The sequence below is a fragment of the Haliotis asinina genome, chromosome 7, assembly GCF_037392515.1.
Source record: "Haliotis asinina isolate JCU_RB_2024 chromosome 7, JCU_Hal_asi_v2, whole genome shotgun sequence".
Classification (NCBI taxonomy): domain Eukaryota; kingdom Metazoa; phylum Mollusca; class Gastropoda; order Lepetellida; family Haliotidae; genus Haliotis; species Haliotis asinina.
In genome coordinates, this window is record NC_090286.1 from 52,672,874 (window position 1) to 52,691,844 (window position 18,971).

Below are 18,971 nucleotides of genomic sequence, written 5' to 3' on the forward strand. Positions count from 1 at the left end.
TATGACTTTTTGAAATAAATTAATTAATTTGTAGATGACTATTCAAAGTTCTTCTCCTTCCAGGAAATATTGTGATATTAAACATTTTATCAGAATAACAATGTTCTTATTCTCTTAAAATCTCCAATGCAAAAAATGTACAGTGATGCAACTGATTTCAAGCAAAACTCTGAAGCATGAAGATATTGATTATAAGACAGTCATGTAAACATTATATGCAGGTTATATCACTCTTTCTATAACCAGTATCAAACTGTAACAACAGAACAATGCCTTTGAAAAATCATGAACATTCCACTTTTTCACAGTGCTTCAGTGGATGCATTCCTACAAAAATTCTGGAAGATGCAACAGAGAAAGAGTTGACTTTAGCATGCAACTAACAAGTGGTAATGTACACACTATCAGACTCTGACAGAATATGACCCATGTAGGCAACTGTTCCCAAGCTGTTACCTTCTTTGTCGCCCGTGGACGTGGACTAGGGCGCTGTAGCCGCGGTTTAGGAGGGATCGGGGGTGGGCCCCGGCGAGATGAGCCTTCAATGTCGCCCTCTCCACTCACGTTTAACGACACATTTTGAGGTGAGCTCTCAGGGGATGGCTAGTTCACATACAGCAAACAAAACACCACATAAACAACATCGATATTAATCTTAGAGCAACTAGACACGATGATGGATCAGAAACACAGTGATGATGGACATGATTTCTTTGTCGATAATAAAACATCAAATTTTTTTGTTTCAAAATGTCCTTGGTTTTGAAATTATGAGATGTTTATGTCCTTTCAGTCAATAGTTCATCATTAGAAATGAAACGGTAATTTTACAGAAATGCCAAACAAATATTACCTTTTGAAAACTAACATTTTTGAAAGGACTTCAGAATTTAAGCGATTTGTAAAACCATATATAAAATAATCATACAGACAAAGGCACTGAGGAACAGTTTCCTGAGTTTCCTCAGTACTGAACAATTCTTATATTTATTGCTTCTACTCATACTCATTTACATGTCCAGGAATCATTATTATCAAGCAAAATTAAATAAAATGAAAATGACTGCAACATGTCAACATATTTGACTGAGATAATTACTTCTGATCCATCACATCAGTCCATGAGGCTAAGAACTAATGATCATTTACAAACTATAATGCTAATATGCAAAATGAAACTTCTACTATTACACAAATATGACATTTAATAGATAAACTGAAAAATCATAACAAAACGAAAACAGAAAAATAATCAAAGACGCATTTAAACTTCTTATGCAATGCATACCAACTAAGTAAGTAACTATGAGGTTGTGCTTGCAAGACAACTCATGCTGTGTGCGTTAAATCCACCACAGTGCCTCTCATGGTGTATGTCAAATAAAATTATAACTGAAAATGATTTCAATAACATACCTTTACAAATCATTCATTTTCATGTCAAATTACAAGATCACTACATCAGAATGAATAAATTAGGTCTTATATATGAAAATTTGCAGTGATGGATGTAGACAATTGCGAGTCCTGACTGTTGCTGTGTGTGTGTGCACTTACTGAATGCATGCAATGTGAGTTAAATATACATCAATCAGCAACACAGAGACAGGTTAATATGATAAGATAACATACACTACAGAGGTTATATACAAGTATATACACCACATATACCACACCTGATGATGATGGTAACAATGCAGTTACTATGGAGACTAATGTAACATGTTACAGGGAAATACTACATTATGTTCATACTACTATCATAAAAACTTCATTAATGGTTTGGGAGAGGGCTTGAGGTTACCTTTGTATCTCAAACACTTCTTATCAGAGTTTTTCATGAAAGCAAACAAACTGAGAGGTGATAATTCCACATTTAATAGTATAGATTCCGAGATCAGACATGTTACTGGCTGAATCCGTCCTGGTAACAGACCAATCCTCCTTTGTATTTAAACCTAGCATGATCAAATGTAGGTTAAAGTGCAAAGTTGATAACAAACAACAACATTCTTCTGAATCTAAGTATCACACGTTGAAACATACAAATATGCAGTAAACTGCTATATACAGGGTCCCTAAAAAATCACCACAGTAACTATATACAGCAAAGTGCATTCTAGGGTTAAGCAGGTATTGAATATCAAAGGATGACTAAACGTAAGATACACTACTATCTTGACTACAATATGCACTTGACTATAAAGTGCATCCTTTTTTAGATGCCAATACTGCAAATAATTACAATTGTTGTGTAAAACCAAACGAAACCCAAACTGCATCTTTTAGCCAAATTATGGATTATGATCAGAGAGTACTCTAACTTTGGTCAAATCAATGCAAATTTTGCAACATGATAAACTACTAACTAAAGGTGAAGCTACGCTGAAGCTACCTGGTGATTTACAGCAAAGATATACATTAACTATTAACTAGTCCTTCTACAACTAGTATGTTGAAGTCAATCATGCTACTGTGAATCTCAGACTGCAAGAACTATATATTGATTTAAGTTGCTACAAGAAGCATGTACACTGGGACAAAGAAGGAAAGTTGTCCAGAACACTGTATATGTGAAAAAGTATCACAATAACAAAATCTTAATTGACTTGCTTATGAGATGCTTGTTTGTTGTCTAATGCTGAACTTCGCAGTATTGCAGCTATTTGATGGTAGCCAATAAACTAATTTTCACTGGGCAGAAACCCAGTGATTATACTTTAGGCAACTATGCAATGATGACATATAATCAACAAAGTCACACAGCCTGACCATCTGATTCATAAAGCTGTGTCTAATGAGTTAGCAAGCCCTGTGATATGACTTACAGAGGTTGTTTTGGACATGTTTCAGTCCCAGTCAGTGTGATCTGCAGAGATTGCAATGGACTTGTTTTAATCTCAAACCTCATGGTATGATCTGCAGAGATTGATTTGGACATGTGTTAATCTTAAATGATCTGCAGAGACTGCAATGGACCTGTTTTAATCTTGAATCTCAGAGTTCAAACTTCTGATTTTGTCCTGCAGAGATCAGTCTCGAACCTGCAGTGCCTGCAGAGATTGCTGGGGACCTGGTTTATCCTCAAGCCCTAAGGAATGAGGATCATGTGATAATGGTCAAGGGATTCAATTATTTAAAGAATGTGTCATTTATTTATTCTGATACTATGGTCAGGAAGGTAAATTCAAATTAGACAAATGTATAGGAGTGATTGGACTGGCAGGCAGACAACCAGTTAACACACATTGGTCTTAAATGTTATGACTTAAACATAACATTTACTGAACATGATAGCAGCAATTTCTAAATAGATTTAATTCACGAGCTAGCAGAATATTCCACTGAGGAAATGAAGGCAACACTGTATCTCTGAATGGCTGCTGCCTGGATAAACACCATCAGTGCATGCATGTGACGTGCAACATGTACAACAGTGTTGTGCAACCCAACAGATAACATGATGTTAGCATGGTACATTACATGAAAACCTACAAGTTCCTGCATATGACAGAAATGGAATTAGAAAATAAGGGAATCTATCTTCTACAAATTACAATATGGCTTTGATTCACAGGACTGACAAGCAGGAGTTGATGTTTAGGTTTTAGTTTAAATAGTCTTAAATAGAGGCACCAAGTCTTACATTTACAATCTGAACTTTGTGACTACACAGTGGTATGTAAACTACAGAAGGCCGTACTAACCATTTTCCGTTTTTCCTGGAATTTGTTTTTGATTGAAATTCACCACTATCATTGTGTATCTGGTCATGTGGGGCAATGACAATCACATAATGTTTGGAAATAGCACCATACAAATGCAATATCACTATCATTATTATCCTGTATGTTATGCTCCAGACTGTGATGGATAGCCATAATGTCTTCAAAATCATCATTCCCCAAAGCAATACCGATCAATTGTCTATAAGACATATAGATTTCTAGTCCGTTTTTAAGTTAATATACACATGTACTGTGTCTGTGATGACAGAAAATGGTTCTGTTAATCTACTCAATGCTGGGCACAAAATAGAAATCCATCCAATTAGGACCACACCCAGCAATCACCCACCTAATCAGCTTATATCTTAGAAATTGTTCCATCTTCTTAACAACACATACGTGATTGACTTCCTTGTAATCCGGACAGAAGAATGGATTTAGCATCATTAACGGCTACAAAACCTTGAGAAAAGGCAACAAGAAGCATATAATTTTAAGATAGTAAGGAATGACAATGCCTGGGCTAAACAGCCTTTGGAAAATGTCACTGCTTCATAGACAGGCGCATACAAACATAAAACAGTCAGACAAGGTACCATCAATCTGAATGTGAGATCATTTTTTTCATCTGCACATGTAATTTAACAACTTTTCCTAGTCAGTATTCCTGATTTAGAAATCACCCTCCAGAGCCTTGTGAACTGCAAGCTTGAGTTGCGTGTCAGCATGGAATGGAATGTGTGTGTCCACAAATCTACTTAACATCATCATAAGTAAGAAAATCCCTACGCTTTCAGCCTCGTGTTGCCACACACACAAACTGGATTTCTCTATACAGATACATTACATTCAAACTCTATCAAAATCATTCATGTTGACAGTTCAGCCGAGAGTTATGTGACAAACAGAGACAAAAAGCAATGGGATGATATATCAGCAAGCTAAATCTATTTTGTTGTTGTTCATGTTGTTTGTATTCTATTGCTCTTACATTCTAGCTACTAAACAGTGACCCGTAAATGAAAGTAAGAACCAGACAATCCAGTGATGGCCATAGATAAATATATTGTGGAATCTTCGCACCCTTTCATCAGGACCAGATCTGACACTTTTGTACTCAGTGAGATAAATCTTAACAGTAGAACATTAATAAACATACTGCCCCTTCATTTGGATCCTGGTGCTTGTTTCCTAATAATTAACTACTCAAAGACTCTCCATTTTACTGAACCCCATCTACAACTGGTGGGCTGGGTTGACAAAACAGTAATTTTCTTCTGTAGAGATTCACAGTAATATCCTGGTGATGCAAAAGTGTGATTAAACTGTGTGATCAGAAAAACATAGTGGCAGTACCATAATCAACCTGGAGCCAAATACACTATTATCATGGTCATCATTGTGTGCCGTGAAGCAGATAAATTCCGAACGAGCACCAATCAATCCATCCCCTTATATTTTCAAAGAGTACCAAGCCAATCATACAAAATTCAGGGAAATCATGCCAAACAAAGTCTGTACCAAATGTCCAGCTGTTGTTATTTTTGTCTGTGTGACCCAATGGTCATTAGCCACTGAAGGGAGACAACTGTGCATGAACTCTGTAAAAAGTGCAGCAGTAAAATCTCTGTATCTTATGAAAGTGTTAGCTTGCTTCTTGCTGGACAATGCATTCATCAACATGACAACCTCGCTACGTAAATAATTCTGGATCAGACAATCCATTGACTGGGAATATTATGACAACCATCCACATGCTGATTATAAACAAGTCCCTTTACGTGCCCCATTTCAACGCACATGTTCACAGGATCACATGAAATACGTCCACATGACAATGGGTGCCACTTGCATCAATATTTGGAAGCAAACTTTTTCTGTGTCAAATGCAACAAAGATGTCAAGCAGTAAAAACCCTGTAACACTTTACACTGAAAAATGTCAACAGTTTCAGATTCTGACAAAACACTATTTCAATTCTGTGAAGAAAAGGCAGAGTCAACTTTCTCAGTAAGAGTTCAACACTGCAAATAATCGATCACATGCGTGTGTGGAAAGTGAATGTACTCTCAGGTTCACTGGTATGAAAACAACAACGTGAGTTGATGGCGTAATTTAAGTTCATAATCAGGATTCATTTCTTAGTAGATAAATACGTGGTTTGACACTACTTGGAACAGTAATTCAGCTGTATTTCTGTGGTTTGACACTACTTGGAACAGTAATTCAGCTGTATTTCTGTGGTTTGACACTACTTGGAACAGTAATTCAGCTGTATTTCTTTCTGTGGGAGACAAGCCAGAAGTTATGCATGGCTGGCTTGTACCTCTTCCGTAACAGCTACAATCTGTGGCATATATTATATCGGTAATCGATTCTTCAGTATTTTTGTTGAGAAGGGGACACAACTCTGATCATAACTACAGTGGTGAAGACAACTGGTCACTTCATGTTTCAGAACTATGATTTACTTGGTATTGCATGGTCAGCTAAGTTGATTTGTTTTACTTCACGAAGCTATGTTTAATTTCAAATGGGTCAATAATTTAGTATTGGAGTCAATCACTACAAACTATATTAATGATGTCAGTGAATAGCATGGCAGCGTTAGACAGGTGCTGTAGACAAACATGCAGCAGATCAGAGAAATATACCGGCTGACCCACTCATCAAATATGACAGCATTGTTGAAAGCTCACAAAAGCTGTTTAACCATATCCCGTCAACACTCATCATCAACTTACTTGCCAGGTTCCCATTATACAACTGAGCATATTTGATGAGTGTTTAAGCCACCACAGTTAGTCAACCACTATATGCATATTAAGCATATGATCCACAACCCATGAACAGATAAAAACTGTGTCCCATTTATCAGTGAACAGTAGACAATTATGAAAAAATAAGTTCGTAAGCCTTTATCAAACGATTCTGACAATACATGTACCTGATCTGAATCCAATTCAAACTGCTTGTCTGGGCTCTCCGGTATGATATCAACAGCGATATCCATAGCACCATGTGATTCTGTCCTTGGCGGAACAGGAGGAGCGTCCTCATCTTTAAACTGGAACAGTTCGGCATTGGCCATGCCCATATCAACACCAAGTGTAGCTTCTTCATATGAGGGCAACGGTGCCATGACCTCCCGGGACAATGGCGCCATAACTTCATGAGATTTTACCGATTGCACAGCCTTGAAATGTTCTTGCGTGATATCACTGGAAACCGGTTCTACGCTTTCATACTGAAGTCTCTTCACATGAGAGTCTGTACGCTCATAACTTACGCGAGTGTCAACACTACCTAAGGCTTGGTCATAGCAAGGTGGGGAGTCCTCTTTGGGAGGTGACTTAATCGGGGAGGCTTTTTTGGGAGAGGTTTTTCGAAATATTTTCAATTCATCATCACTTTCGTAAAAACTGTCTTTTCGTTGCGTCCCGATTTTTGTCCCTATTTCTCCAGGGGAAGAGGAAACGGATCTGTTTACTGTTGTTTCCTGGGGAAGCATTGTGATTGTTGTGGAATCAGCCAGCTGGTCGGTGAAATTTGTCCCCCGGGCAGATTGTGGCAGATCAGAAAGGGCGGGTGCAGTTAGCAATGGAGGCTGCAGAGTCGGAAAATAACATTGTGACCAGATAATAACCATACACTTAGCCTACAGAAGCTTGGTCTCACAACAGAGTATAAGAGCCATAGTCACCATCGGGTTATACAACATGTTGGAATAATTGCTGAATCAGCTGAAATTTGCTTCCACAGTTATTTCTAAAACAATGATAATGATATTCATAGTAGGGCTACCATAATCTACAACTGACTTGTAGATACACTTTATAGCTGAAAAGTTCATATGAACTCTGTTGTGAGTACAGTGTACAGGTCTGTACACACAAGATTCTGGATGGCTAATAGAAACTGACACAAAGACACAACTTGGATCTCCAAATTCATGTTTGTCTTTCTGTCAGTTTTCTGCACCAAACCAAACATAAAAAAGATAGAAATTGCAGAAATAAAATAAAGCAATTCTCAGAAGTTCATGCTCTGAGATCATCAGTCACACCTTGCAATAATGCCCAAACAATGCATAGAGATTTGTAAACTTGCAGAAATAAAGATGCTAAAATAAACAGTAAATCATTTAAATTGACATAATCAAACTTACGCATTTTGGTTTCTGACAATGATTACCAAAGAAAAGATAGTTCAAGATTACTTCATGAGACATATGTAAAGAGCAAATTCTGGAACACCATTCATTTAAGCAAGTTTACAAACTGGTTATTATAAACATTTTCCACTAAATGCACAAGAAACCACTGACATAACAAAGATGAAGATACCATTGAGAGCAGACGGATACGAAAGGCGAAGAGACTACCAGGTACTGCATGATGTGTGTATTGGCGATTCGGTAAACTTCTTATGAAAGAGGTAAAGATATATACTATGCCAAATAAGTTAAAGAACAGACAATATTTCAAGTTACGAAAGTCAAACATGAACTATGAAGGAATCAGGTGTTCTTTAACTTGTTGCGAGTAGTATCGTTGCATGTGATGATGACAATGAGAATGAAGAATTGTGGATTTGTGAGGATGCACTTCAATGTGATGAAGAATGATTTGTGATAAAGAAAGATTTTGAGGTGATGCAGGTGTCATGTTATCCTCCACACCATTCACTGGACACATATCCTTGGAGAACATGTTAATTCTGGATCCTCTTGGTTGCTTGAAATATGAAATGGGCAAGAGGGATATGGGAGGTAACTCTGCAAGTCTTGCCCTTATTGTTGAGCTTTCAATGAAGGAGTAGCTGAAGTCATTTTCTTGAAATGATTTAAGAATGGATGTTTCATTGTATTGTTTGCATGTATTTGTAATGCATGTATTTTTATGGGACATATTTTCTGGATAGTATATTTGAAAGACAGTTTCAAGAAACAGAATCCTTGACTTAACACAGCCTCTGAATACAGACAGGTACTGATTGATTCAGACTGCAAATGACAAACGTTGAGACATACCTGAATGTTTTCTTTTATAAAACAAGGGATTGATTAGAAGGGAATAAACACATGCTCATTCTCCAAGCAGTATCATTTAAATGTTACGTCTTTATCACGTGACAGGATTAACAGTTACATGACTGGATTAATGGTCACATGACAAATCAGTGATGCCCACGTTACCTGATTCTCTCCTCTGAAGTTATCCGCCAGGGGCAGTGGTTTCGCTACCCCAATTCGAACCACGCCTTTTCCTGCACCTTTCAGAGCTTGCACTGCCTCATCCAATGAGGCGTGCTCCACGTTGATGTCATTGACAAAGATGAGACGGTCACCTGGCACCAGTCGTCCATCTAGTTGAGCAACACCTTTTGGCACCAAGCTTCGTATCACTATGACAGTCTCGTTAGGATTCACAGGGTCCTGATGAGAGAAACATGAGCTTATTGTCACACACATATTAAAACAGCTGATGCCAAGAGTTTGGTTTTAAGAGTAATTCATGTGTATGTACATATGTAGTTTAATGTCAAAGTCTGACATAATGTGTGTATGGGAAATGCAAACCATTGTCTAACACTGTGGCATCTGTTGTATGGAAAGAAGCATAACACTCTCTAACACACTGACATCGATTGCATGGGAACTAACATATTACCGTCTAACAGCCTGACATCAGATGTATGGAAACTTGCATACCACTGTCTTACACAATAACATGAGCTGTATGGAAACTTGCATACCACTGTCTTACACAATAACATCAGTTGGATGGGAACTAGTAGGAGTGACTATTGATAGGGAAGCAACAATTGTGATAGTAATAGTTTATTGCAATATTGTGATAAACTTTGCAATACTACTACAATGGTCTTTGCTCCTTGAAGTATCTCACATGAAGCCATATCCAAAATGAAAGTACAGTCTAATGAAATTGGAACAAGCTGAAGTAGTTTCAGTCTCTTTTGCAAATTGACAAGACTCTTAAACCTCAGATTAAGTAAACAGTCAAAAATAACTCAATGAACCTGTAAGCCTAAAAGGTAAGCTATCTGGTACTTCCTGTGTTTTGCGCTGCACATTTATCAACGTAAGTCAATTACCAAACTATCAATAGCAAAACATACTATTAATGCATATGTAGTTTTTCATTTCTACCATTGATTTATTACTAACAGAGACTGAACTATTGCAATCCAATGTTAGTTTGATGCATCAATACAGCTCTAGGAACAAACATCACTATGTATAACATGCAGGCCCACCTGGTAGTCTAAAATACTGTCCTACAAAATAACATCAGCTGTATAGGTAATAGCACCACAATGTATAACATAACAACATCAGTTGTTTGGGAAATAGCATCACACTGTATAATACGCAGACCTACCTGGTAGTCTAAAATACTGAATCCCAGTCCCTTATCTTCCTTAAGGAGTTCAATGACAACTGGCTCACTACTCCACATTGCCAGATTTGTCAGTGGCTCCAGTGAACGTGACTTGCTTTTGTTGAGCGAATTTAAAACAGCAGTATCCGTCGATGACAGTGCCATTTCCGATTTGGCTTTGACCAATCGTTCACTAGCTGGAAAGTTTGTATGGACCCCTGTGTTGAACACACTGCTGAGAAATTGGGCGTCCTTATGTGCATAGGTTTCAGTGGTTTGTGACTTACGTCTGGCACACACCAGACGGACATGTTGTGGCAAATCCTTAAGAATGTTGACCACCTCCACATGATTCAAACCAAGCAGCCGTTTACCATTCACCTGTAACAATGAAATAAATTTGTCACTTGAATCTTTATGGCACTAAGGAATTATGAAATAAACATAGAAATTATTTGGCATTTAACCAACCATTCTGTCATCTTGGTTCTGAGCATCCAGGAGTCTTTCACATTTTTTGGGATAAAGGGCAAGTTGTACTAATGCAAAGTAACTACACCAATATCAAATGTGATTTTTTGTTTGTGCATGTAATATCAAAACTGTCTGACTGACTCTGGGTGGTGCTTACCTCCAGTAGCTCATCTGCACTGATGAGGTGACCATTGAGGCCAACAGGACCATCCGGCAAAATTGAGCGTATGTAGTGATGTGGTCGAACCTCCACTCCATTTTCTACATCAACAGTCCCCTCCAAACTGATACCAAGTCCCCCGCCTTCCTTGAACTTGGACAGCTGGGCGACCTGCACATTTATAAAGCAGTTTACATTTCAACCTCATGCAGGGGAGAGTACACTGTTTGCCAAAGCTGTTGTGGGGCAATCTGAAGTTACAAACAATCATAACACAAATGTCTGGGCTATCTAATGGAGACAACCCTGCATGGGAAACCTGCGACTGGGTAACCTGTTGAGTCACAAGCAGTCTTAGCACAAATGTCCTCATTTTAACAGTATTCCACTTATAGTCCAATCTTGTCAAAATAGGAAGTTTCACTCCGATATGATACATGCCAGTACAAGAAACTTATCCCTAAAGTGAGATCAGCAATATTCCAGCAACATCACAGTGATGGACTCCAGAAATGAGCTTTACACATTGTACACATGTGGGGATCGAACCCAGATCTTCAGCTTAACTAGTGAACAACTTAACTGCAAGGTTACCTTACCTCCATGGAAAGTAAAGAAAGGCAAACCATCAGAATAATATGTGTGAAGGAACCGGTCTGAGATCCCAAAATCATTCTGCTTCATTTGTTCAACACTGCTAATCCATTCTTTTGTTTGGATACAACATATCATTTCTTAACTACAGGATGCATCAAACAGCATGATAACCTGATTCCGGACTCCTTGATTAAAGAAATTTTCAAGAGACACAATTCAGATATGTTTGTATGAATGGTTAGTTAGCTCAGTCATCCTGAAAATTTCAAAGCTTCAATGCTGATTAGAAAATTAGCCTGGTAAGACCAACTCTGCATCTTTTTTTTTTGAGATATCCTGTTTGGAAAAGAAACAGAATTCAATGAGAATGCATTTTAGTCAAACCAAAGATCTGACAAACATGGCACATAAAAAATTCAAACATGTTATAGTTGATTGGGAAAAGTCTATGATCATAAACTATGCATGCGAAATTGTGGCCCCTTAGTTAATGAATTCTTATGTTTAGTTCCTAGCCTCTTTTAGAGTCTAGTTTTTGACAAAATCACAATAAAATCAATACTACTGCTAATCTTAATTAATGACCTGGAACAAAAGTATTTGGTATTTTTCATTCAGTAATTTGAATACAAACATCTTTCAATGTAATAAGTCATTCATGAACACATCTAAACACATATCTTGACAGAAAAACCCTGACATTTCATCAATAATCTTTCATCATATATTTGAGAAAAACATAATGCCAAATGCTTATTATTCGCAAGAATTTTAGAATTACATTACAGAATCAAGTAAGCTCACAATAAGAACTCAAGACTACCTAAACCGACCTATTTCATAAGAAACTAGACCTACTGCTAGACATGAAACCATATTTCCTAGATTGGAATCAATAAAGAGCATCTTGTGTCATAGATATATCACACAGCCAAGCAGCTTTTCCTACTTCTAAATACCAAATGTTTGAAACATTGGAATCAATGTTCTTCAAAGCCACTGATCCTGAAGATGATCAAACTGTGTCTGTACATAATAAGGGAGATATTGATCACAACTGTGTAGGTACCCATCTGTCAAGTGATGGAGGTCTCACTGTCCAATAATGACAGCAATTTACACCATCTTCCCATTTTTTAACATATCGATTAGCTGTGAATCAGGAATGACATGATGGACTGCACCTTTTAAAAGACGTAATGTATATAATCACCACAGGAAGAAGACATTACAAGGGAACATGGGACCACGATGATACAAGCGGTACATCGTCATTAAATTACCCCCATCGTAATGTCATCGCCTTCTGGAGAGTGCAAAGATGGCTTTAGAATTCTTTTCCATCAATGAACATGGAACTTTTATGAAGGAAAGATATTGATCTGCTTATCAAATCATTTGCAGAAATTGATCTCTCAGCAAGCAATAACTCTGTGTGTAACAAACTGAGCAGGACTTGGGTATCCTTAACTGTAATCCTCAGGGTGAGGACAATATGTGTTATGCAAACAGTTCAGCGTAATGAAAGGGTGAGTCTTTGTTGGAGATGAATGAACCCTCTCAGATTCGGTCTTGGTCATAGTGAATAAGTGTCCTTAGTAAACATGTAAAAGAATGTGTTGAAAACATGGCCGCTGGTGTGTTTGAGTTTGGTTAAATGATGCAATCAGCTAGCATCTTGAAATATACACGTTTCAATCATGCAGTATTGATAAGTACATCAGATCAGCTTGGAAAAGCAATTCAGCTGAGACTCTGTTAAATGCAAAATTCCAAATGAACGGAAAATCCATGATGCATTCTGAAAGAATGCTGTTTCTCTTTGGGTACTGGTAGCAATCTATTTGTAACTTTGTCGGCCGTTTGGCTTTTATACTGATCAAACCTTTTCATCATTGGAAAAAGAAATGAAAACGCCAATGGCACGATAGTATTGTCTTGATTAAAGATCTACAGATATTTCCATGAAAGGGTCTGGCAACAGGGACCTATTTCCAGGGCCAGTCTAAGTAAGAGATAAATGAAACGAAAACTACTTGTCTGTATGGAATCATTGAGAAGATAATTCAGCTTTTTCACACATTTCCAATTCCAGTTGGAGGTGTATCCAAAACAGAACCATCTATTCCTCAAAGGTCATCAGCTGGCAGTCACGGTCACATTTCATCCATCTCAGTGGATAGTGAAGGTTTGGTTTTACAACACATTAATGTATATTTCTGCCATATCACAGCAGAGTGTACATTAATCAGTTCAGTTGGTCTTCCAAGTGACCAGATAAATCCTACCCCAGTATGTTACCTCACTGACCACCCAGTCGTCCTGAGATTGGGGAGTTCCATGTTTCAGTTACTAGAAAGTATATCTGGATCATGAGTGTAAATTCATGAACCATACTAGACTGTTAAATACGATATGTATGAATCTTGTAAACTGGAAAATTGTGTAATTAACCTTAATTTTAGCTGCAGGGGCTCATTTCTCAAAGTAATCTATCTCAATAACCGTAACATATTCAGGTTAAAAAGAAAGGGGCTGAATCGTTAAAGCATGAATATCTTTTTAGAAACAAGACCGTTCATAAAATGTGCCAGAAACTTATGTCATAGGTAAGTGAACTCCAGAGCAGGATAAACAAATAAGAAGGAACACCTTATTAGATGGGAAAGACTCAAAATGTGTGCACTTACAACCACTTCGAAGTCGCTGCCAATGAGCGGTTCCCAGCATGCTTTGATAGCGGCCTCCACGTCAGGCAGGAGCTCTCCACCTGGAGGAAAGAACAGTACACCTGTCATTGTCATCAGTGTGGTTGTTTGTGCTTCTTACTTCATGGCAATATCATCTAACAGACTCCATCCAGAGATTTATTATTTGTGTGCCTGTGATAGAGAAGAGTGAGTGTTTATGTAGAGTATTCCACCTTTACCACTGTTGCACACCATGGATAAAATGAAAAACAAAACCCCAAAAGCAGTGAAACGTCAGATAATGAGTGAATTAGTTGGAATAAACACTGCCTTAACAGTATCTCAGTTAACACCTCCTGAAGACATTGCTCTAACATGTCACATATAATTCAGTCTTCGTATTATGTGTCTGAAATATTTCCACATTAGTCATTGTGACCATGAAAGCTCTAGGGCTGCAAAAACTTGGGTTGATTTATTGAAATTTGAATCTGACACCTTAGTTTCGATTTTTGATAACCATTACCTATATTTCAAATTGATATTTGCATACCGATGTAAAAATTTGTCTACACAGCCAGACTGTAATACTGACTCCAAGGTGAAATCTGATTGCCAAGTTGACAATGGATTTCATGCTAAGAAAGCCAAGTTAAATGAAATCTTGTGTTTTTACATGTTTGAAAAGTCAAACTGAAAAAATACTGAATTGATGGTACAAAAATTGAATCCAATCAAGGTCTGATGGAATCATTGCAGCCATAAACAGCTCCATGTGCATGACTTCCTATTCACCATGTATGGCCTCATTTAGTACATGGCTTCCTATTCACCATGTATGGCCTCACTTAGTGCATGGCCTCCTATTCACCATGTATGGCCTCACTTAGTGCATGGCCTCCTATTCACCATGTATGGCCTCATTTAGTACATGGCTTCCTATTCACCATGTAAGGCCTCATTTAGTACATGGCTTCCTATTCACCATGTAAGGCCTCACTTAGTACATGGCTTCCTATTCTCCATGTAAGGCCTCACTTAGTGCATGGTCCTCTATTCTCCATGTAAGGCCTCACTTAGTGCATGGCTTCCTATTCTACATGAAAGGCCTAACTTAGTGTATGGTCACACCTATGTAACATTTACAACCCATCTAAACCCAGCAAATACCTCCAGTAAGAATCATCAGTTACCTCAACTTGTCTGCTAGCATGATTTCCATATATGATTGTTGAAGGGAAACAACATTACACTGCAAACCAGATCACCTTGGACAACTTGACTACCCATGCCTCCAGATTATTGACAAAATAAATCAACAATGGCCAACAGATCAATACCATGAGAGTTCATCATTCTCTGCTTTTTGCATTTCATATATTCCTTCAAGCATCTGCAGTAATACTCTATGGAAATATTTTTCATTATTTTTACTACAAACAGATCATATTCCATTGTTTTAATCATGTTTCAGTGGGCTATGGTGTATAATAAATCATTTTACTACAACCTGAAATCTGTTTAATCTGACATTGTATTTCATTTCTGATTGTCAATTAAATCTACAATTCTTCCAAACTGGGTGAAATTAGTAACAATTGTTCTATATAAATTACACCCCATGCCACTGACCACTCAATGAAAGGAAATATTACTAATTGCTGTGACAACAAAACATTTTCTGTCATACTCCACCGATTCAGTTTAATACCGCTCCACTATGCAGCAATTATTTATCAAGTATGTCCATATCTGTGATATGCTGTCTGAGGTATTGACAACAGTACTTAGTTTCTAGGTGCATGTCACAAGAGATCTGCTGATCACCAAGGATGGAAAATCCTAAGTCTGAAGGATCATAATCAGGTTTCATGAAATTAGTATAATCAGCATCCCAAACCTTCATCTCCCATCTCACTTGCACCATCAGCATCAACACCAACATCATCAGCAACCACTGATTACTGTTTATATGTTAAACACCTGTAATTAAGCACTGAATCCATTCTCAAAATACAAGAATCAACCTGAATCATTATCAGAGGACTAATATTTTGTTTTTTGTACTCTGATGTTTAGGCATTAGTGAGTGAGAAATGCTCTTTACACATAAATGCAAGTCAGGAATTTTCCTAAACCTACATAAGCACATGCTTCAACAACTAACTTAAGTCCCTTATTTCTGATGTGGGATGACCTAACCTCAGGGTATTAGTAATGAGAATCAAGTGACCAAGTAAGCACCTGTTGCAATGCTTGCGACAATGGGCATGTGCCACCATGTGGATCATAACTGGGACTGCCATTTGTCACTGATTTGGGAAACTGGTCATATTCCTACAAGGATTTAAGTGCACAAAACAAAAGAACAGAGGGCTGAATGTACCAGCCCAAGGGAATTGATTAACCTTGCATTATCTCCTTGACCTTTGGCTACCCTTAACTTTTGAGGCATGACTTTCAGTGAAGCCCAACAGCTCCATTCAACATTTGATGGCTCAGTTTTGCAGATCTTCATGACAAAGATTAAGTTCAGCCAAGCCATCCAAGGAATTCAGAACACCTACAGGAGACCGAAGCAACTATTTTTTAAAGGAGCAATAAAGAAGCCTGAACCCACTATCTTCTAAAGGAATAAGGAGATTTACCCTGCTGTCTTCTGAAGGAACATTCATCATACATAGACTGAACTCAAAATCTTCTGGAGGAACATTATCAGAAGGAAACCGAACACACTATCTTCTGATGGAACATTCATCATATGCAGACAGAACCCACTATCTTATGAAGGAATAAGGAGATTGAACCCGCTATCTTCTGAAGGAACATTCATCATACATAGACTGAACTCACTATCTTCTGAAGGAACAAGGAGACTGAACCCACTATCTTTTGATGGAACATTCATCGTAAGCAGAAAGACCCCACTATCTTATGAAGGAATAAGGAGATTAAACCCACACGCTTCCGAAGGAACATTCATCATACATAGACTGAACCCACTATCTTCTGAAGGAATAAGGAGACTGAACCCCTATCTTCTGAAGGAACAACTGCCATCCTTGAGGTTTGAAGCCAGTAGAGACACTGGACATATTCCTGACATTGGGACATTTGTAATAGAAAGCCACGTGTGATAGAACATGACCTTGATGTTTGACAATATCAATAAAAGATAGGTCAACTGATGAAGGTTGCCTTGCCACAATTCTTCAATCTACTTCCATTTCCAGCCTGAGAGGCTTTCCATTAAGTGGGAGGAGAATGGAGGCTTTTACAGACTTTCACCAATTTGCCTGTGTTATCTCATTAGTCTGCTGGGACTAAGGTCAAGCCTGCATAGAGCAGAAAAATCCACAAGGGTCTGATGCTGGCTATCTTGTGTTTGTACCATGACCACATACCAGAGACATCAGACAGGTTGTCCAGACTTCATACCGTGAGTATGTCCACTCACCCAGGCAGTCCAGACATCATACCTTGAATGTGTCCACTCAGCAAAGCAGTCAGAGAGGTTGCCCAGACATCATTCCCTGAGTATGTCCACTCAACAAAGCAGTCGGACAGGTTGCCCAGACTTCATACCTTGAATATCACTACTCACCAGAGCAGTCAGATAGGTTGTCCAGACTTCATATCCTAAGTATGTCCACTCACCTTCACAGCCAGACGGGCAATTTGGGCACTGGATCCTGAATACCACCACTCATCAGGGCAGCCAGTGAGGTTCTCCAGACACTGGATTTTAAGTGTCACAATACACCTTGGCTGTCAGACAGCTGATAGAGACATTGGGTCCTGAATGTCACCACTCATTAAGGCAGCCAGACAGGTTGTCCAGACCCTCTACCCGAGTATGAGTGAGCTTAGTTTTATACTGCTTTTAGCATTATTTCAGCACTATCACAGCAGGAGACACCAGGACTGAGTCAGACTAGGCTGTCTACACTTTGTACCCTTAATGTGAGAACACACTACAAAAGACAAACAGGTCATTTCCATGCTGTACTGTGTGGATTATACTGACAAGACTGACCAGATGTATCTTCTACATTTTGTCAGTTAAATTTCCACCAGTAATTCAATTTCACTGAAATAAGAATTTTCAAGTTTGGAATTAAACCTAACAGAATCCGTTCTGTAAGTTGAGATGAGACATAATATCACTGCTTCAACTAATTCCTTTTGAAAAGCATCTATGATGAAACATTTGAACTGCCTGAAGGAGAATCACAACTTGATACTTGCAATGAAATCTGCTCAAGACATATTCCTCATCGATCACTTCTTGCAACAACATATCCTGCTAATATCAAAATGATGGAAAAAACGCATTATAGGGATGAGTTTTTTAATGCATCATAACTTTTTAGCTGGATATTGGGTCTTTTTATCCCCGTTATTTCATCAATATACAGGAGGTTGACATTTAGAAAAAGTTGCAATTCCATCTAATTCCAAGGAAAGCATGAACCTGCAGTCTCTACAGGATACGTCAGTCTCCACAAATATTTGTCATCAACTTTAAACATCATGACAAACACCCTTAACACAATTATTCCAAATACAAAACTTGATTCCTGGGTCATCTGTTTACCTTCACTGATTGTCTTTGGAAAACATTTGAATTGCCATTCTTTGTTTAAATCAACCTGATTACAATTGTAAATGACCTATACAAAACATGAGAAATACCAAAACAAGAGAATAACCCCTTTTTGGGTATTAAGACAAAACGGTGATGAAGATAATAAGAACTGATCACTTAAAATCACCACTGACAGTCAACATTTACTCAAGGTGTTTGCTCTCATAGAGACATTCATAGCAAGGAACTCCAAAGCACCTATGGAAACAATAAAAAGAAGCTTAAATGCCTTTACAGCAAAAGATGAATAAAAGAAGAATACTGCCTTTT

The 18,971-nt window shown here is 38.0% G+C and overlaps 1 protein-coding gene across 1 annotated transcript in view; it reads right to left on the reverse strand.

Moving 5' to 3' along the window:
* Positions 1 to 18,971, reverse strand: part of LOC137291809 (multiple PDZ domain protein-like) — a 256,863-nt gene that overhangs the window by 79,052 nt on the left and 158,840 nt on the right. The window contains exons 13-18 of the mRNA XM_067823344.1: positions 14,054 to 14,133; positions 10,764 to 10,937; positions 10,133 to 10,513; positions 8,926 to 9,165; positions 6,676 to 7,335; positions 457 to 603 (exon numbers count right to left, since the gene is read on the reverse strand). Coding sequence (XP_067679445.1) covers positions 457 to 603; positions 6,676 to 7,335; positions 8,926 to 9,165; positions 10,133 to 10,513; positions 10,764 to 10,937; positions 14,054 to 14,133 — 1,682 coding nt within the window. The remainder of the gene's footprint in view (positions 1 to 456; positions 604 to 6,675; positions 7,336 to 8,925; positions 9,166 to 10,132; positions 10,514 to 10,763; positions 10,938 to 14,053; positions 14,134 to 18,971) is intronic.